This window comes from Pistacia vera, unplaced genomic scaffold (genome assembly GCF_008641045.1).
Source record: "Pistacia vera cultivar Batoury unplaced genomic scaffold, PisVer_v2 Contig656, whole genome shotgun sequence".
Taxonomy (NCBI): Eukaryota; Viridiplantae; Streptophyta; class Magnoliopsida; order Sapindales; family Anacardiaceae; genus Pistacia; species Pistacia vera.
Genome location: NW_022196508.1, coordinates 293,073 through 314,821, shown reverse-complemented (window position 1 = coordinate 314,821; position 21,749 = coordinate 293,073). Strand labels below are relative to the sequence as shown.

At 32.0% G+C, this 21,749-nt stretch overlaps 2 protein-coding genes across 2 annotated transcripts; both read left to right on the top strand.

Annotated features, from left to right (window-relative positions):
- Positions 1-8,721: 8,721 nt before the first annotated feature.
- Positions 8,722-11,695, top strand: LOC116112079 (cyclic dof factor 2). Its single transcript, XM_031398268.1, has 2 exons — positions 8,722-9,059; positions 9,977-11,695. The coding sequence occupies exons 1-2, from the start codon at positions 8,859-8,861 to the stop codon at positions 11,273-11,275; spliced, it is 1,500 nt and encodes a 499-aa protein (XP_031254128.1). The 5' UTR covers positions 8,722-8,858; the 3' UTR covers positions 11,276-11,695.
- Positions 11,696-17,974: 6,279 nt separating this feature from the next.
- Positions 17,975-18,791, top strand: LOC116112199. Its single transcript, XM_031398373.1, has 3 exons — positions 17,975-18,315; positions 18,430-18,488; positions 18,575-18,791. Exons 1-3 carry the CDS (start codon positions 18,246-18,248, stop codon positions 18,683-18,685), a joined length of 240 nt encoding a protein of 79 aa, XP_031254233.1. The 5' UTR covers positions 17,975-18,245; the 3' UTR covers positions 18,686-18,791.
- The last annotated feature ends 2,958 nt before the right edge of the window (positions 18,792-21,749 follow it).

Below are 21,749 nucleotides of genomic sequence, written 5' to 3'. Positions count from 1 at the left end.
TATTAAATACTTTATAAACAAAATAGATGAACTTAATACTAAGAGATCACACATAAGAAAAAAATGAAATAAACCCTTAATCTCATATACCCCTTTTAAATCAATCAATTTGAATCGTGGTCAAAGTTCTCGGAAACTAAATAAAACTTTTATTAAAGATTTTATATATTTTATAGAGGATTTTATCATAATTATCATAAATTTGGTTATTCATTGGGTTACATTAGTTGCGTCCATGATTTACTTAGAAGACTGCAACGATGTGTTGCTGTGGGATAACTTTTCTTGAAGATTAATTGAGATATGCGTAACTTGATCGAACAGCTCATTTAAAAAAAAAAATTAATTTGTGTTGTGTAAAAGTATGGACATGTGAGGTGTTGGGACACGTGTAAATGTTGTATTATTAATAAAAAAAAAATCACAACATGATCTAAGATTCCTTTATGAACTTATATTTAATTGTTAAATGTGTAATCCAATCTATTAGATCCTCTTTTAATTAACAACGAGTTAATTATAATAATTCCCTTAAGATTCGATTAGATAACAAAACCCACAAAAAGTTTATTAAACAACGAAATCTATTTACAGTCATATTTTAAGTATTAAAATAAACGGTTGAAGGATAATTATGTAATTTCCAATGGTTCACTAATCATTTATTAACTTTTAGAAACTTTAAGAGAATTTATTCAATTAATCAAATCTCAGGGAGGTCTTATAAATTTGATTTTCAAAATAAAAAATTAGATTAAAAGTGAAGGGGAATAAAGGGAAGTAGAATAATGGAATCAAAGATGAAAGAACAATTCTAGTATTTTATGTGGGTGTTGTTGCTTTCGCTTGTAAAACCATTAAAATTTGTTGCCAAAAACTAAGATAAGTTGCGTAATGTAAATGTTAAAGAGAAAATAAAGGCAAAATGAGCAAAGTTTTTGACTTTAAAATTTTATCTTATTTAAAACCGTGTTTGGTTAGTCAAGAATTAAATTAATCAAGATTATGACATGTTTGAAAATTTTAATTGTTATACGCTTGAAGATATTTTTTTTTCCCAAGTTTCAACGCCATGATGCTTGCCAAGACGAAGAGTCAATCCTTCACCTCCCACGTTTTCATACGCGTAAACGAGGTCGAGCATGCGATTCTTCGTCGTTCAGTTGGGAAAAAAAATTCTCGGAGTCGGATGTCATGCATACTTTTAGGTTTATAATGTTCGAATGTTTATAAAGTTATTGAGATTAGTGTGTATACATCCATTTAGTCATACCATGTTGTTGAAATTTCCTGAATATTTTGTAATCTTCTTATTTTTTTCATATTTATGATACTCAGAGTATTCTTGATATTATGTAATCCTCTAATTATGTCAGTATATTGTGTAATCTGTAACTAATATAATTAGGAGATTTATAGATTGTATAATCCCTATACAATGTGTTTGTCTATTAAAAATTATTGTGATCGGAGAGATGTATGTATACTATCGCATTAAAAACTTTCTCTTCCAACTTATTAGCCGATTTCCTTCTTTGCAAGCAAACAAACCCAATGAAAATTTGAGTTAATATTTTTATATTGACAACATGATTTTAATTTATGTATAAGACATTTTAACTGGGACTTAATATACAAACAATCTATCTATCTATATGTATATATTAATCTCGATGTTGAGAGGATATTTTATTATAATTCATTAAATAAGCATAAAATGAAGACAAATAAAAATAATATATAATTATCCGTAGGTGGTCGGATTAAGCAATAGGGACTCTTGAATATATTACTCAAGAAGTTTTGAGTTTGAATCCCCTCGGTTACTAATAAAGATGGTCATTAGAGGGTTTACTTGGTCATTAACTTTACGGCTTGAGGGATTAATCAAGATGCACGTAACTAGCTCAGTCACCCCAATAATAATAATAATAATAATAATAATAATAATAATAATAATAAATCTCTCAAATGTATTGAATAAGATTCTAATGGAAGAGATTAATGGTGAGAAAGAGAGTGAAGAAAGCGACTACCACTTTGATTTCTCCACTTAAAAAACGAAAAACAAATTTAAAAATCAAATCGCTTTTGTCTTTACTATAAGACTAATTAAAGTGGTTCAACCAATAATGTGATTATAGATCATCGACTAAAAGTAAACTCAGAGTTTTTGGCACTTTCATTTTTTCAATTTTCTTGTGTTTTCATTCTTTTAATTCAACAATAATATTAATAATATATTGAGTTTCGACTACTTTTTCAAGTCCTTGGAGAGGTCTATTACTTCATAAGAAAAGAAATTGAATGCCATATTTCAAAGGCAGGAAATATGTCTTAATCAACCTTTACTCCTTAATCTTCTCCTTCAAAGTCTCCATAGACTTAAATTCTCAAATACGAAGGATTTGCCAGTTTATTACGTTGTCTAAGAAAGCTTTAGTTTAGTTTTAACACTTGTTACAGGATTATCTATCCAAATCCTCATATGACGGATGTCTTTCGCTAGAGAGTCTTACACTAAATTTTAAAAGGTCTTTAACAGAAATGATAGTCTATGAGTTTGGAATGAACAAACACAATGGTCCTGCTCTGATTGGGAATTTAGCATTGAAGGTCACAACCTAATAACGACATATGTACCTCTTATACGATGTTCTATGGGTATAATTCAAATACTGAAATACCCTAGTGAGATATGTAGTACTAACTTGAGTATCGCAAGGGACACGCCAACAAAGACCCTTGTTGTCCCCTTGTTAAGGCTTGTTTACTCATTTTGTAAGTACTAAAGCTCCATCCTCAAGTCCACGCTCGTCTTTTCATTCAATACAAACTCACAATTTGAGCAACTCCGTTCTCGTCCAATTACAGTTGACCAAGGCCCATCCAAAAACCAACGTTAACAAAACTTACCTTCTCTCGATTACAGAATAGTGATTTTCACCTTCTTTATATTCCACAATTTTTCATATCAATTAAACGATGTGGGATTAGAGACTTGAGCACCATTCCTTAACATGTAATTTTGCATAGGAAACACAATTAATGTGGACTAAAAAGAAGTCAATCCATTAAACTCTCCTTTTGAAATTAGCCACCAACTAATATTTTGAAAAGCATGCTAGATTATTGCTAGTAATTATGCTAGCTTTAGAAATTTGCATCTAAGCCCCCAAATTGTCAAACCCATAAAACCATTTTGACAATAGAGTATAGAGTATAGACCACCCTTGAGGAATGAGGCATGCTTGATTTAGCTTGAAAATGTTAATGCAATTCTTTGTTTTTATTAGCATTCTTTTTAGAATAATACTATGCGTACTAACGAATTTTACTAACCAGTGTACTAACCTTTGTTAAAATCACACATAGTACTCGTACTATGCGCATGGTACCCGTACTATGCTTTAAGTTAGTACACTGGTTAGTAAAATTCGTTAGTACCCATAGCATTACCCTTCTTTTTAACTTGATTAAATGCATTGTTAAATCTTGATCAATCAACTTAAGTTATATCAAAAATGTTTACTAGTTATATTAAAATTTCGAACTGAGATAATTGAAATAGTAAATAAAGTTTGATTTATATTATATTAGCTTGGAACGATGGTGTGTAACAACGTATATTCAATCTTGATTATATTTTGTGAGTTTTGATTAGGGTAAAACTAATATCACCAACATAATCTTGATGATTGAATTTGATATGCTAAATTGAAGGTTTTTTTCTTTTATTTTCTTTAATAAAGACAAGGGTTAGAAGATAGTAGTTATGATGTGGGCTTATTTTTGTGATGTTGGCCCAAATAGGAAAATGGAAATCTACAATTGGGCCAAAAAGGCCCAATAGAAGAATCCCAAAAGTATAAATTTATTAAAAAAAAAAAATTATTTGATAATATGCCATCGACTCATTTTTAATTTCAAAATTATAAGAAAATTGATCATTTATCATAAATTTTCTCTTTTTTAGATATAAAAAAAAATCATACACCTCATATAAATACCTACTTTAATAAGGTTATGATCTCATAAAATAAAAAACTCAGACAAATTCATTAGTTATTAGAGTTAATTATGCCTAGAGGTTTAATGTCGATTTGCAAGAGAGACGCTTATTACATCTGTGTAATTACCTTAATTAGTGTGTTCTGTCACATTAAGAATTAGGCGAGCTCGGTTGAAAATTTGTGTTCGGATGCCTTAGTTATTAAAAAAAAAAACAATCTTAAACCACATAATTATATGGAATTAGGTATAACTAATTAAATTCAAGTCTAAATTCCGGTAATATTTTACATAATCTATCGAATTTAAAAAATTAAAGTCTAATTCAATTCAACATAATAAAACCGGCCGGCAAGCTTCAATGGGTATTCTTAAATTTTATCATTAATTAAAAGTTAATCAACAATTATTAATTATTAATTAATAATAATGTTCCATCACAGGTCACAAATCACAACTTTCTCGCGTGTGCAAAAATCCAAAACGGAAATTATTTAAATATTAAAAAAAGGAGAAAAAGTGACCTTTTATACGTGTCAATGTGCCATCATCCTAGATTAAAATATAGATATTTCTTTGATTACGTGTTTATCATTTAATTAACGACAGCTAATCAGGAGCTTACACGAGTAAAAAACCAGAAACAAACCAACTTTTCTGTCGGTACACGTGTCGACAGCAGAATCAAATCTACATCTACGGAGGGAAAAGCTCAGCCACGAGAAGTAGATTCTTTTGGACTTTGAGGGGAGATGCTTCACACGTGTAAGTGATGGGACACGTGTGACGACGCCATTTGCCGGGATTAAGATTAGACTTTAGAGTGGTTGGCGTGAGAGGGTTCTCTTTTTCACTTTACTTTTTGGTGGTGGGGCCTCCCTAGAATTTGTCTCTGACATGGAATAGGTGGGCCCTACCTCACGTGATGCACTTGACATTAGATGCCGATGTGGACGTCTAGTTGGCTTAACTTTATTGTAGTGAAATTGGTTTCTCCGCCCGTGGAGATGTGAACTCTCAAATACTCGGCAAAACATCGGATAATTTTGTTTCCTATTTTTTATTGTAATTTTGTTTTTCTCCAAATTAAGGTCAAAAATAAGGTATTGAAAAAGTCTCGATATCTTGTAGGCTCCATGAATGTCAAATTGTTTTCTTTAGGATACTATTATAAAAATATTATTTTGAATTTAGAATTTTTTTCTAGCCCTGCTTTCCTCGAGGTTCACTATAAGCCAAACTCAGGACATGCTTAGTCCTCGAGACCCATTAAATACTTTACAAACCCAATGAACCAGATAAAGTCATAAATGTGGTAGATGGTCACTCCCCTGATGAATCAAACACAAGATCTTCAAGTCTATTGAAACCCAATGATCTACCATCCAACCACAAGGAAGTTTGTTATTTAGTATTTTTTTTTTAAATAATATGATTATTGGTAATATTGAAATAATTTAGTCAATTTTTTTATATAATAATATAACTATAAGGGGGCGTTTGGTTCATGAATGTTAGATTACTGGGAATATTAGATTACTGGAAAGATAGATTACCTTGGAAGATTACTGGGAATCTTTAAGAAAATGTGTTTGGTTAGTTGGTGGGCATGTTATATTAATATTTTTGGTTATGGGGAATAAATTGGTGGGTATGTTATTTAAATCACTAAATTGTCTCCCTTTTAAATATTAATATAATATTATTTTTATTATTAATTTTTGAATAATTCTTTTAACCCTCAATATTTCAGATTTAGCTAAAACACCCCTGCTTATATAAAACTTTAATTTATGATGAAATCACCTCCACCTCATGCCACCACCGCAAACCACCGGCGGAAGTCTCCGAAAATCCCCTGAAGTACCTCACCGTGACCAAGAGGCTCCGATATGGCCGTTTCTGGCCATATCAAGCCAGATTCGCCCAGACCTGGCCATTAATGGTTAGGGATCTGGCTGTTAATGGCCAGGGATCTGGCCGTTAATGGTCAAATCTAGCCTGATATGGCCGTTTTCGAACACCAATATGGCTAGAAACGATAATATCGAAGCTTCCTGGAGTCTCCCACCGAATCTCGTTCTTTTTTAGGGACTCCGGTGATTTTCCGGCAGTGGCCCATGGTGGTTGGCCCGCTGTCGTCAGTGGTGGTGGTGGCTGGTGGCAGTGGTGGTCTGTAAATTATTTTAAATATAAGGGCATTATTATCCAAAATTTTAATTAAACAAGGGTAAAATTGAAATAGGATATTAATGAAATTTGTTTTAAAGTAGGAGTATTATTATCCAAAATTTTTATTAACAAGGGATAAAATTGTAACAAAAAAGATAACACTGGTAATCTCAGAATACCTAAAAAAATGGAGGTAATCAGATTACCTCCGATATTACCAATAGTAACCATTATTGGTATTTGAAGATTACCGATATCTTATATTACTTAACAACCAAACATGATAATCAAGTAATATAAAATGACATTACCCCAGTAATCCCACATAACCTCCAACCAAATGCCCCCTAAGGGATTGTTTTTTAGGTTATATATCAAAAGTTTTGAATTTAAAAATATGATCTTAATCTAATAAGTGGATTATATAACTATATAATTTATAAGGTGTGTTTCTCATGCACATTTAAGCTATAAAACTTTCATAAAACCTTAAAATAAATAATAATAATAAAAAAAAATTAAACTTATTCATCATTTTAATTAATTTTTTCATTATAATACTACTTTTAATCTCATTTATTTGGTAATGTTATTAGGATGATAAATGATGTTTACACACAAAAAATAACTATTCGATCTTTTTAATGATTGACAAATCGACCATTAAAACATCATAAAATAATTGTAATCGTTAACCTAACAACGTCTAATTGTAATCGTTAACATGATAACATCATCAAACTAACATACCGTCGTATTGCCCTTATCTTCTATACTGAATCAACTAAAAGAAACACGCATTTATTGGCTAAATTGACATACCAATTGCAAAATGGACTTTACGGAAAGAGTCATTTTCATAGCCAGAGAAAATGATATTGATAAGAGAAGGAAAGTGAAGCAATGGGACAACTCTCATTATCCACCGCATAAAAACCCAACTAAAGTAAAGTCACAAGTAGATGAAATTAATCGATTAAGATTTGATTAAATAACAAAAACTTCCTTGAAAATTATGAAATAACATAAATTTCTCTTACTCTTTAAGTTTTAGGTATTGAAAGTAAACGACAACATGGCAATCAAGTAAATATTTATTAACTCATAATAACTTAAGTTTTAACGATCCACTAATAATGGAGAATATTAGGACTTTCTTCTTACACTTTGCCCCAATAGTCTGTTATATAAATACTTTAATCTTGTTAGATGACTGAGGTTAGTGTTGTTGACCTACTTTCTTAAACACCATAAGGTTTAATATGACATTCTATTAATATACAAAAAAATTCAAAATAAAACTAGCATAAACATAAATATAACATAAACCTTTTTTTTTTTAAATTCATCATCCAAACAAGATTGAAGCGTTCATATCGTATAATATCAGGGCAAAGTGCAACATAATCTAAACCTAGAAAACGAAAATATAAATATCCCGCAAATAGTTTACCGATAAAAAGGAAAAGGCTATTAGTTAAAAAATTTTACAAAGATTTTCGTAACTACATCAAACAGAATTGATTGATTGTTGAGTTCACAAAAAAGAACACTAATTGGTTGGGGTGTTCAAAAGCGGTTAAACTGCTTTCTTGAACCAAACCGGTTTTTTCGTTCAGGAATATTCCTGAACCAAAATCGAACCAGTTTGGGGGAAAAACTGGTTTTTTTGTTAACCGAAAAACCGGTTAACCACTTTGAAAAAATCGATTAATCAGTTTTCCCCTTTTTATTAGATAAAACTTTTTTTTTTTAATTTTTCCTAAATTAAATTATAAACATCAACAATACATATCCAAATAAAAATTAAATATTCATACATATCCATTGACCACAACTAACAAAATATTAAAAATTGATATAAATAAAAGTCCGAAATTAAACAAAATAAAACGTTCATAATAAAATAACTAAATAAGTTCCAATGAAAAACAATAAAAGAAATTGTGCAAATTCATGGATTAAGATTATTATTATATATATATATATATAAACTGGTTTCAGTTAATTGATTTTTTAAATAATAACCAAATTATTTTTTCGATTTGGTTACCAATTTAGTTATTGGTTTAATTTGGTTTTTGTATTTTTTTTAACACCCCTATTAATTGGCATTATCAAATACTATGTGAAGACAAAAAAAAAAAAAAAATTCTTAATAGGAACACGAAAAAGGGTGGCGATGATTTGAGAGATTTAGGTAAGCGAGGAACGAATTGAAACGGAAAAGTAAAAAGGCAAAAAATGGTGACGTGGAAATGTGGAAAAGAAAGGAAAAGAGAATCAAAAAGAGGAAAGAATAGAAAGATATGTTTACGGCCACAAAGGAAACTTGTGGCTGAGAACGCTTGAACATTGATGACGTGGCAGTGATGGCTGATTAAACGGATAAAAAACGTAGAATCTACGAGACTAAACAACAGCAACACAGAAAAAGAAAAAAACCAGTCGTCAGAACACAACACAGCTCTCAAAAACACACACAACACATCGTGTCAGGTCTCTTCAGATCTCTCTCTTTTACTTGCACTTACAACAACAACAACAGCAGCAGGAAACAAAAATAATAAAAACACTTTCTATATTTCTTCTTACAGCATCACCACCTTCCTAAAACTCACCGTTTTAGAGGTTTTATTTATTTATTTATTGTTTAGGGTTTTATCTTTTGGGGAATGGCGGAGCCGAAAGACCAGGGGATCAAGCTCTTTGGGAGGACGATACCTCTGCCTGAGGTGTCGTCAGCAGCAGCTCCTACTGGGTGGTGTTCTGCTGATGAGAGTGTTGACCAGGGTCCGGCTTGTTCGGTGAATTCGTCGCTGGAGGAGGAGAAGAACAGAGATTGTGCGGATGGAGAAGAGATGGAGTGTGAAAAGGTATGAGATTTGAGCTGAGATTTTTTTATTTTATTTTATTTTTTGTTTTGAGAGTGACCCTTTGTTTTTGAGTTGAAAATAGCAAGTAGGTCGATCTTGGTTTGGTTTTGTTGATTTATGTGGGTTTCAGTTGGATTGAAATTTGAGATATATTTGCCTTGATTTTTTTTTTTTTTGGTTGGTTTAGGTTATAATTTCAGCTAGTCACTTGCTAATTTACTGCTTTATCATGGTTGATTTTTGGCCATTTAATTCGTTTCGAGTCCTGGGTTGTTTTAACGTATTGTTTCTGCTTTTACTTTGTGAGGAAAATAAATTAATTTTTCCTCACAAAGTTTGGGATTTAAGTTCTCTTGTGAAATTGGTAATTGCAGACTGCTTTCTGATTTTTGGCTCAATGAATATATGCAAAGCTTGGTATTTTCTTCTTCCATGAGTTATGTTGAGTGGAGGTTGATGAGAACTTAGCTACTTGCTAGGTAGTTTGAGTTTAGATATTGATAATTGGATGAATCAGTATTTTATAGATCCTCACTGAAAGGTCCAACTAATTTATTGCTGTTTCATCCTCCCCACTTCCTATCCGATTTCTAGTATATGCTTATAGTTAGTTGTGCTATGACATCATTTTGAAATTTGTCACATGGACTTCTTGTTGACTCCAAAGAGTTGATGTAAGCCTTTTGTTGAGATGAATTAGAATGACAACATGGTTTCCTAGTTTCAATGTTGTATGTCAGTTTGTTTGTACGGGTTAGGGGTTTGGGTTGAACTAATTCACTCCCTCCAACATGAAAGTTGAAAGCCAAATGCAGTTGGTCCGGAAATTTTCTGATATTTATTGTTTCCTTTTTAGTGCTTGTTAAAAATCTGGTTTTGATGGTTATCTTGACTAATGGAAGTTATGATAAATTCAGGATATATCGGGTGAGAAGCCTACTGAGACTAAACAGGAAGATGGATCCCCACCAATGAATTCTGACGAGTCTTCGAATCCAGGTGCAACTGCAGAGATGAGTGAGAACCATAAAACACCATCTGATGAGAAGGAGAACACTACTTCAGAAACTTTGAAGACAGAAGAAGAACATAGTGAGCCTAGCACTTCACAAGATAAGACGTTGAAGAAACCTGACAAGATTCTTCCATGCCCACGTTGTAATAGTATGGACACCAAGTTCTGCTACTACAACAATTACAATGTGAACCAGCCACGACACTTCTGCAAGAACTGCCAGAGATACTGGACAGCTGGTGGGACAATGAGAAATGTACCTGTAGGTGCTGGTCGTAGAAAGAACAAGAACTCAGCAACCCACTACCGTCACATAACTGTGTCCGAAGCGATGCAAAATGGTCGAACTGATGTTCCGAACGGAGTCCACCATCCTGCATTGAAAACTAACGGTACTGTACTCACGTTCGGCTCAGACACACCACTTTGTGAATCAATGGCTTCTGTTTTAAACATTGCTGATAAAACGATGAGAAATTGCTCACAAAACGGCTTTCATAAACCAGAAGAATTAAGAATTCAACTTACTTATAGAGGTGGAGAAAATGGGGATACTCATTCAAATGGATCTTCAGTGACAGTTTCAAATTCAAAAGATGAGGCAGCCAAAATTGCGCCACAAGAGGCAGCTATGCCAAATGGTGGCTTCCCACCTCAAATGCCATGTTATCCCGGGGCTCCATGGCCTTACCCATGGACTTCAGCTCAGTGGACCTCTCCAGTTCCCCCACCTGCGTTCTGTCCTCCAGGCTTTCCCATGCCATTCTACCCTGCAGCAGCTTACTGGGGTTGTACAATGCCTGCCACTTGGAACATCCCTTGGATTCCTCAACCATCTCCTCCAAGAACCCCCGGCTCAGGTCCTAACTCTCCAACTTTAGGAAAGCATTCAAGGGATGAGAACATGGTAAAATCAAGCAACTCTAGGGAGGAGGAGCCACAAAAAGAAAATAATGCTGAGAAATGCCTTTGGATTCCAAAAACACTGAGGATTGATGATCCGGGCGAAGCTGCAAAAAGCTCTATATGGAGAACGCTGGGGATTAAGAATGACAAGACTGATTCCATTGGTGGGGGAGGACTCTTTAAGGCATTCCAACCAAAGGGCGATGAAAAGAATCATGTAGCTGAAACCTCTCCGGTCTTACAAGCCAATCCAGCTGCATTATCTAGGTCACTCAATTTCCAGGAGAGCTCGTAATTAGGTAGGTGATCAACTTGTAATTGGTTGAAGTGGTGCAAGCATCTTGGTGGTGTTCGACTTATACATACAAATCCACTCAAATTTTGCACACAGCTGAAGTCATATACATTCACCATCCTCTTATATGAAATCAACTGTCCAAGCAGTAAAGCCGAGAGGAACACTGCTTAGTATTCTCTGAACCTTTCGTATCTCCGTTAGAAAAGAGAGCTTAGCTGAAGTGGTAACCGATTTTTTTCTCGTTTCTGTTTGGTGCCAGGACAACCAGGTGCTTTTTGTTTTCCATTAGATGGTTTGCGAGTTCATGTACATATTTATATATGAAATAGTGAGAGCTAGATCAGCGTGAGCTTGTGTACTATAAATCCCAGGTGTACTAAAATAAATTTGGGAATGAAATTCGACTTCTTATTGGTATTTCAGTCTTCTGAAAGAATTTTAACTCAATTATGTCAAGTTTCCTGGTATGTTACCCAGCAGCTGTAACAAAATTGAATCTTTCTGCAGAATATGCAAACAACATTAGGCGATAGGATTGAAGATTGTTGTTTGTCTATTTTTGAAAAAGAGAAAAAAAGAAATCCAAGCATGCAGTTAAATCAAATTGAATGAAGCCAAAACAGTGAATATCATTGTGTCCAGGTTGAAATGAATAAATATGGATGGGAATTGGAGGCATTAAAGATGGAGAGAAGAGGATGTGGTCAGGGCTAGTTGAAAAGACAGGAAAAAAAAAAAAAAGTTTTAGCAGGCCCTACACTTTGCAGATAAACTTAAATTCTCATCACAAAAGGCCTAGTGCCTTTCTTTTCACACCATACACAGACAACTAGCACCAAAAGGTGGAAAGCTGATCATAAAAAGTTCTCCTTTTCATCTTTTTGTCGCTTTCTCCTTTTCATCTTTTTTGTCGCTTTCTTTTCTTGTTTTTCCCTTTTGTTTTCCTCTAACCAAGTCATACTTAAAGAAAGCAAAACTAATCATATGAGGAAGAAAATAGTATAACCATTTTATGCCTTAGAAAGTTAATTGACAAAAATGGTTGTGAACTTATTATATCAATATATTACATCATCTGAATATTGTAAAACTCGAATATAAACGCAGAGACAATATGATATTATTAGATATATATACAGATAATATGATACACTTCTTTACAAAAATTATGGAGATATTTTGTGTTATTAATGACAGAAGTTTGGTGGGTATTTTTGTGAGCCATGAGCTGGTTATGGGACCCAAAGCATGTGATACCTCTTGATTTGGACTGCTCTCTGGCCTACCTTTCTCTCCTTTTCCTTTTGTCTTTTTGCCCTTCATGGAAGGGAAATCTTTTTCTCTTTTTGCATCATATTTGCTGTTGATTAATTTGAGTCATATGATTTGGATATTGAGTCAATTTTGTTCAAGGTAGGCCTTGTTGAATTGCAGCCACAAGATTTCAGATCTCCCAACAAATTTTTGATTTTGACATTCATCATGTCCACTTGTTAGTTCAAACATTGCCAAACCCTTAAATTGTGTTGTATAGTATTTAGTTATTTACTTCTTTGATTCTCAATGCCGGAAACTAAAAGCAAAATCATTTTAGGGGGTGTTTATCTAAGCTTATAAGCTGGTTAAACTAACTTATAAGCTCTAAAATTAAGTTGACCTGTTTGTTTATAACTTTTTTGAGCTTATAAGTCAAAAAATATAAGTTGGGGGAGTTACTTTTGTTTCTTTTTTTGCTTATAAGCACTCTGTTTATAAGTTAGTTTGATTAAGTATATTACCACATTATCTTTATTTAATTTTAAAATTTCATAGTATGCCCTTATTTAATTTAGTATACTTTTTAGTCATTTTATAATAAAATATACTTATAAGCCACATTTTACCAAACACGCCAATTACTTATCAGTTACTTATAAGTACTTTAACCAAACATTTAATTGCTTAAAATTTTAAATACTTATAAGCTAAAATTAGCTTATAAGCACTGATTGCTTATAAGTTAATTTTCATAAGCTCAAACAAATACCCCCTTAAAGGAGTGTTTATCTAAGCTTATAAGCTGGTCAAACTAGCTTATAAACTCTAAAATTAAGCTGACATATTTGTTTATAACTTTTTTGAGCTTATAAACAAAAAATAATAATAATAATAATAAGTTGAGGGAGAGGTAAATTTTGTTTTTTTTAGCTTATAAGTACTTTGCTTATAAGCTAATTTGACTAATTATATTACCACATTATCCTTGTTTAATTTTAAAATTTCATAGTATACCCTTGTTTAATGTAGTACCCTTTTAGTTATTTTATAATAAAATGTATTTATAAGCCACATTTTACCAAACACGTCAGCTACTTATCAATCACTTATAAATACTTTAACCAAACACGTAATTGCTTAAAATTTCAAATGCTTATATTAGCTTATAAGCAGTGGCAGATCCAGGATTTTTGCTGAAGGGGAGCCTTCGTGGCTCCACCATTATTTGCCAAAAAACTAGTAAAACTTTAAAAAATCACCAAACTTTAAGCAAAAAAATAATAATACAATATCAAAAATACAAGAGAAAAGAATACAATAACACAATACTTTCCTATTTGAATAAATCTACAAGAAGCAAAATTTTGAGTAAACCTCGAGTAAAACCTTCTTTTATTTTATTATTTTTGGCTTCCAAATATTATAATATAAATTTTTATGATTTTGATCAGATATAGCCTAAGCTTTAGTCAACTAAAACTTAAATCAAATTAACGTTGCGTTGACTTTTAATATGAATTAATTAAAAAAAAAAATTATTAGTATAAACATAGATAGTAACTCAAATTTCTTTAATAATTTTAAGCAGTTATATGGTGATGTCTGAAATATAAGAAAGTGGTGGCAAAAGGATGAAAAATAACTCCTTTAAAATATAGTTAAGGTTTTAATTTGAGAAAGTATGTTCATTCTTAGACATAAAACACAAAATAAACTCACAAGATCAATGTCTTTTTTCCTCAAATTAGAATAAAAAACCTCTTAAAAAACAAGCATGATTCAATCCAAAAATAAATTGAATTGAAATGAACAACACACACACACCCCTAAAACTGATAAAACAGAAAACAGTTAATTGTGATACCTTGAGTAGTGAAAATTCCAACAATTTTAGTCTTTAAAAGTTTTAAGAGCGAATAGCATGGAAAAGAGAATGAGAGAGTAAAGAATTTTGAGGATAAAATCATAAAAAACAAGTAGACCCGTGGAGAAAAAAAGTAGAGAGATTTTTAAACTTTTAATACGATGCAGACTTGAAATATATATATTAATAACAAGTTTTTTTTGTGGGCTTAGATATATGGATATATGTATAATAATTCTCATTTTTAAAAAATCTAAAGGTAGGCTTGGGTATATATATTAATAGCAATTTTTTGTGGACATATTTATTAGTAATTTTTTTTTTTTTTTAAATATGAGGGTAGGCCTACCCTCAAAGGGGCTGGATCCGCTCCTGCTTATAAACAGTTGTTGCTTATAAACTAATTTTCATAAGCTCAGACAAACACCCCCAAACTCAAATTCATGTAAGTTCAGGGCAAAAGTTCACATAATTTTATGATTAGAGAAGTTATTTTTAAATTATTTATGTAAATATTTATCTTTATGGCTAACAAAACAATGTACTATCATAATTAAACTTTGCAAAGCTCTATACTCCTTGAGAACCGATAGTGAAGTAATACCATGAGGGAAGGGTGAAAGAACCCCCCCATCGGTGAGTGACATAGAACATGAAATTGTAAACTTGCAAGAAATGGAAGGAGACCTAAGCTCTGACCTTTTGCTTATTGAAGAATGAGTCGACAACTCATAAGCAAGTTAAGGGAACCGAGTCATAACGAATTGCTTATGGACCCGAATCTACCTGATCTATCATGCCATCCATGACCAGGTAATGGTCACTACTTATAGACAAGAACTTGAGATATCTATTCCTGACACAGATGAAACTTGGGTAAAACTAAACGGAGGTTTGAATTGACTAATGTTAAAGAATAAGCGGATGCAGTGATGGATCCAGAAATTTCTGTTAGGGTGGGTCAAAGTAAAAATTAATTATATATTAATACTTTTATCCATTAATATTTTTGTTAGGATGGGTCAAAAAATATAAATTATACATATTAATATTTAAAAAAAAAAATTGAGGGTGGGCCAAAGTGGCTGAATCCGCCCCTGAGCGGATGAGTCGTGGTTTAAGGTGAATTTTTTTTTTTTTAAAGGTGTTCCAGCTTGCATGCACTTCAATTTTGTTTTTTCTGGGGTGAAATCTCTCTGGAACCCAATGTATAGTTTATTGCAACTTTTTATAGGGTTTGCCTAAATTTAACACCACAGAGTAATCTAAAAAAATCATTGGGATTGGTGACTTAAAAGGTCAAACCTTGGAGCTGAAATATTATTATATGTTGGATGTAGATTCTTTCCAAGTCATTAATGAAGGTTTTAGTATTGATTATCCAAAGTAAGTGAGACAATCATAATCTAATCTCTTTGTTACCCATTTAGCATTAAAAGATAATAATCCCATTGTGACATGCTGCCTAAAAATTTGAGTGGATCTACATTCCATATGTTCACCATTTAAAACAAAGCTAAGTGGAGATCTTTGAAACTTTTTGCCTAAAAAGCATGACTTCCCAGCTTGCCGTCTCAGTGGGAAAGACCTAACTTGGTTACCATGTCAATAAAAATATCATATCTTAGAAGATATCTCGAAAACCTAATGGTCTTATGTTACTAATTCGATGACGTTTCTTAATCAGTATTCATCGTTCTCTCTCTTTAAAGTCTCTTCATATATCTGGTAGGTAGGATTACAATGCTAATCCGATAAATTTATTTAATCAATACCCATAGTTTATTTCTCTCTATCAAAGAGATTCAATCTATTTTACTCGGTAGCAGAACATTATATGATTATTGATAACTCGATAACATTATGATACGAACAACGAATAGAAACCTTGTTTATCAATTAATGTTATAATTAATGAGGTTAATTATCCTAATCGGAGATTAAGAAAATGTTTAAAAGTCTTGGGTTTAAAGGTTGGTGCATCATGTGTGATGGTTTTGGTTCAGAAAATCACATGGCGGCCATTCTTCAACTTTCACGTGCATGAACACGCTTGCTTTAATTATTTTATGCATACTTTATCAAAGACCAATTAAGTCCCTTAGGTTTGGTTGCTAACATTCTAACACCTATCAAAGACTTTTAGCCCTTGTCATTAATGAAATTGTTGTTATCCCGATGTAAAAAAAAAAAAAAAAAAACTTAAAAGCATTTTTTTTTATGACCGGTGGTGTCTACACTAGCTTACGTACACTTTAACTAATCTCCTGGAACCTTAAAACTATCGGTCGGATAAAAGTTTCAATAGCTACTCCTATTAGCAATTGAAGAGGGACTCGAATTTAAGACCTCTTGAATAATACATTTAAGAATCTCTATGTAACCACTCGGTCACCCAGAGATAGTTAACTTAAAGCATTAACATGATCCTGCAATAAAAGAGAAGTATTGTATGGTTTGAGATATATTTTTTCTAGAGAAAATTATTTTACTATTTTTTTTTTTTTTGAAAGTTTGTTAAGGATAAACAATACCAAAGATAAATATTATTATAAGATATGATAATAGACAGCTAGCAAATTTATCTTGAAAATGGGAAGAATTTAATAGAAACTCTACAACATTAAAGAAATATTTTATTTTTCAAACTTGCTTCATATGTAAAGAGCTTAGTTGACATTTGATAAAATATTTTATACATTATAATAGGAGCTAATAAATTAATTACTTATCATATTTCAAGAATTTAATACATTTATATAAGTCAACTTCCAAAAATATGTGCTATTGGCATTGAATACTTTATCCCCCTATCATCAAAAAAATTCCTCAAATTTTGAGCAAATTACGGATGCATTTAAAATTTTAAAAATATATAAAATTCAGGAATTATAAGTTAAAATAAACAAAAAAAAATTATCTGCTAAACTATTATAAAAGCAATTAATTACATAAAGAATTGACATAAATAAAATAAAAATATTTTCTTTGAATAAATCTCTATCCATGGCTCTACCAAGCACAAAAAGACATTTTCCTTATACATTTCTCCATTATTAAATAGTTCAAGTTCGATTTTCTGTTACACACAAAAGTAGTACATATACTCATGATTTATGTGGGTCGTGATGGTAGGTTGTTGTAGGATAATTTTCTCTGAAAAATAGTCGAGTGCACGCAAGTTAACTCAATACTTCAGTTAACAAAAAAAAAATTATTTTCAGATAATATGAAAACTCAATTTATCATTTTACCATATCTATTGATGATAATTTAATAAAAACTATATTATATAAATTCTCCAATTAGCTGTAGGAAAATACATTAAAAAAAAAAAAAACCTATATAAAAAGCACAATTTCTTGCCAGCCTGCAGCTCGTGTACGTTCCATAAAATGTTGACAAATAAAAAAAAAAAAAAAAAAAGAAGTGAAAAACAAATTAAAAAAAAAATATTTAAACAAGATTCTCAATCTCCCGCATTGACATCATCGAAAATTAAGTTTAAACAGCTTGCCAAAACCCCCCCCAAAAAAAAAAAGTTTTTTGGCAACAAAGAGAAGCAGTTTCCTGGTTCCACCCTTCCTTCAGGATTTGACTAAAAAGAGTGGTATAAATACTTCTTGTTTATACACTCGATTAGTGTCTCTTTGGTTGGCAAAATTTAAGTGCAGAGCGTGTTGCTTGCCATCACCATCAATCTGTCCATTTAAGTCTCTTTATTGGATCTGAAGCTAAAAACGCTTTCCAAGAACGCCAAAAGCAGGAAGCTGAAAGCTGTTCTCTATTTTTTAGCTTCTATAAAAGCAAAATAAGCTCTACCCACTGTCTGGAATTGACGAACAGATGATGGGTCGGCTTTGCTTTTCGAGGGTTCTTCTTCTTTCACTGCTTCTCGCTCTCTGCTTCTCTCTTGGTACTGAAAAAAAAGACTTTGTTTTTGCTTCCAAAGATTTGTTCTTTTGTTTTTGTTTTTGTTGTTTTTTGTTTTTTTGTTCTTGGCTCTTACTCTCTTAGAGTCAATTTTCAGGATTTGGTAGACTGCTGATGGAGACTGTTGATTTCGGAGATTCCACTGTTGAATTCCAGGTTTTTTTTTTTCTTTCTATTTTTTAATAAATTTAATTTAATTTAATTTTTTTTATCTTTGTTTTTGACATTTTATTCATGAATAGGAAGCTGAAATTGGAGGTGAATCAAGAGAGTTAATTGAGCTGATGGATTACAAACCAACTGGGCCAAACACTAATCCAAGAACTGGATACGTATTCAGCCCTCCTCCATAAGGCTAATTGAGATTAGTCTAATAAAATTGTCGTGAATTTTCTGTTATGTTTTCTGTAAGATAGTTATTTGGGGGAAGCCTGAATTTTCATTTATATGTTGTTTCTGTGTTCTTTCTCCAACTTTAATCTGTGAAAAATATGTTGGAAACTTTGGTTTTCACTTTTAAGAAGTGACTTACTATATAAATATATGTTCAATTTGTTCTTCATGAATCTGAATTTTTTATTTAATAAAATTGAATTTTCTGATAAAGAGCTATGCATCAAAGTAATAAAAATGTTCTGACTTCTGAATATGCTTTTTAAAAGTTGTGACTTTGTGTTGATAAAGCTTTACTTTTTGGCATCACAATTAGCTTCAGGTTCCTGTATATTCAGAGATTTTACTCTTCTCTTTGTTCAAGAGAATCCTGATGCTTTTCTTTGATGAACATTGAAATGAAATCTAGTTAAAATCTTGACACACTATAAATAATTACTTCGATTTCTTCTTGGGAATATATCTACAATGAAGATTATCAGATAGATACACAAATATGTTATATTTCAGTCAAGCATATAAAACAGGCTAGAAAGAGTGTGTTTAGGCATCCTGTCAAGAATTTCATTTACTCTAATCCAACTGCAGATTTTGTTTAGACACATTATGTTTAGTTTTCTGAATCAGTTTTAAACCTAATCCATAGGTCCGATGTATCCAACTAATCAGATAGTGAACGTAGCTTTGATTAACGAGAAAACATTTGTATGTCATACATGCTGATATAACATTTCTTAGAAGTTGAATTTGTCTCACATCACCGAGTTGGCGGACTGGTTGAACTCTCTCCTTTCTTGAACTGGCTTTTAGGAATAAGTTCTATCTAAACCCTTTTATCATTGTATTAGAGCCACATTTGTTCGGTCTAATCCCATTTATCAACATTCTTTTCTTCTTCTTTTTAAATGATGATGCTCTAGTGAAGGTTTGGAGAATATTGAATATTCTTATGAAATTTGGATTTGAGTAATCAAATGGTGGCTAAAAGAAGACTCTTCTTTACATAAAGTTTTGAAAACAATCAGGCTGCTGTTGCCTTTTTTGACTTTGTTATTGTTCAAACATGAGACAGCAACAAGTAAAACTTAAATGCGAGATTTGCAAAAAACTCAATTCAAACTTGGACTGTTGGACAATATTTTAATTTGTGGGTTTGAAGATAACACATACAGAGCAGCCAGACAAACTTCATTTTAGAGACAGGTTTATAATACATGAATGTTATTAGTGCTGTGCTGGACTAACTTTAACCGATCCTTCGATTATTTCTTGACCATAATCCAATGATCTGAGTAAATAGTAATATTATCCTAAGGGGGCGTTTGGTTGGCGATAATGTCAGATTATTGGGATAATGTCATCTTATATTACTTGATTACCACATTTGGTTGTCAAGTAATATAAGATTTTGGTAATCTTCAAATACCAATAGTAGTTACTATTGGTAATATTGGAGGTAATCTGATTACCTCCATTTTCTTAGGTATTCTGAGATCACCATGGTTATCGTTTTTTGTTACAATTTTATCCCTTATTAATTAAAATTTTGGACAATAATGTCCTCATTTTAAAATAAATTTACATTAATATCCTATTTCAATTTTATCCTTGTTTAACTAAAATTTTGGATAATAATGTCCTTATATTTAAAACAATTTACAGACCACTGCCACTCAGCCACCACCACCATTGCCACCCAGCCACCACCGCCGACAGTGGCCAACCACCACAGACCGTCGCCGAAAACTCGTCGGAGTCCCTAAAAAAGAATGAGTTTCGATGGGGGCTCCGGGAGGCATCGAGATGGCCATTTTCGGCCATATCAGGCCAGATCTGGGCGAGATCTGGTAGTTAACGGCCACAGACCTGGCTGTTAACGGCCAGATCTATTCCGACGGAAATAGATCTGGCCGATAATGGCTAGGGATCTGACCATTAACGGCCATATCGAAGCCTCTTGGTCACAGTGAGTTGCTGATGGGGACTTTTAGAGACTTCCGGCGGTGGCGGCAAGCGACGGCAGGAGCTGGGGGTGATTTCATAATAAATTAAAGTTTTATATGAGCAGGGGTGTATTAACTAAATCTGAAATATTGGGGGTTAAAAGAAATTATTCAAAAATTAATAATAAAAATAATATTATATTAATATTTGTAAAGGGGACAATTTAGTAATTTAAATAACATACCCACCAATTTATTCCCCATAACCAACCATATTAATATAGCATACCCACCAACTAACCAAATACATTTTCTTAAATATTCCCAGTAATCTTCCAAGGTAAGCTATCTTTTCAGTAATTCAACATTCGCAATAATCTAACATTCCTGAACCAAACGCCCCCTAAGTAATATAATGTAATTCATGTTAACATTTTATATCCTTATAGGTAGGGGGGTTAACAATCGGTTAATCGAACCAGTTAACCGATTTTCTGAACCGAACCCGTTTTTTGGTTTAGAAATTTTTTTGAATCGAAACCAAACAGGTTTTTTAGTTAGCTAGAAAATTGGTTAACCGGTTTTGAACCGGTTTTCCCTTTAACTTATTTTTTATTTTGATTTTTCCCTAATTTCAACCGATTTTATATTTTATTATTTTTATAATAAACCGGTTTTATTGTTTTCATTTTATAATTTATTATTTTTATGATAAACCGGTTTATATATTTTGATTTTGATTGTTTTTATTTTATAATTTATTATTTTTATAATAAACCAGTTTATATATTTTGATTTTGATTGTTTTTATATATATTTTATTATTTTTATAATAAACCGGTTTACTCGTTTCGGTTAACCCGTTCCCATAATTTCGTAAACCGATAACCGAACAAAAAAACCAGTTTTTGTATTTCTTTGAACCGAAATTGAACCGGTTTTTCGGTTCGGTTTGGTTTTTGCATTTTTTTTTTTTTATCACCCCTACTTATAGGTTAAACGTTTGCCAATTACCCATAAAATAATTCAGGTTAACGATTCATATTGTCATAGGTTGAACACTTGTCATTAACCCATTATA

What these genes read in the sequence shown, in the direction of transcription:
- LOC116112079 (XM_031398268.1), top strand. Translation starts at nt 8,859, where the DNA reads ATGGCGGAGCCGAAAGACCAGGGGATCAAGCTCTTTGGGAGGACGATA. An exon ending in AAGAGATGGAGTGTGAAAAG is followed by an intron (nt 9,060 to 9,976) that starts GTATGAGATTTG and finishes TGATAAATTCAG; the next exon opens with GATATATCGGGTGAGAAGCC.
- LOC116112199 (XM_031398373.1), top strand. Translation starts at nt 18,246, where the DNA reads ATGATGGGTCGGCTTTGCTTTTCGAGGGTTCTTCTTCTTTCACTGCTT. An exon ending in CGCTCTCTGCTTCTCTCTTG is followed by an intron (nt 18,316 to 18,429) that starts GTACTGAAAAAA and finishes GTCAATTTTCAG; the next exon opens with GATTTGGTAGACTGCTGATG. An exon ending in ATTCCACTGTTGAATTCCAG is followed by an intron (nt 18,489 to 18,574) that starts GTTTTTTTTTTT and finishes ATTCATGAATAG; the next exon opens with GAAGCTGAAATTGGAGGTGA.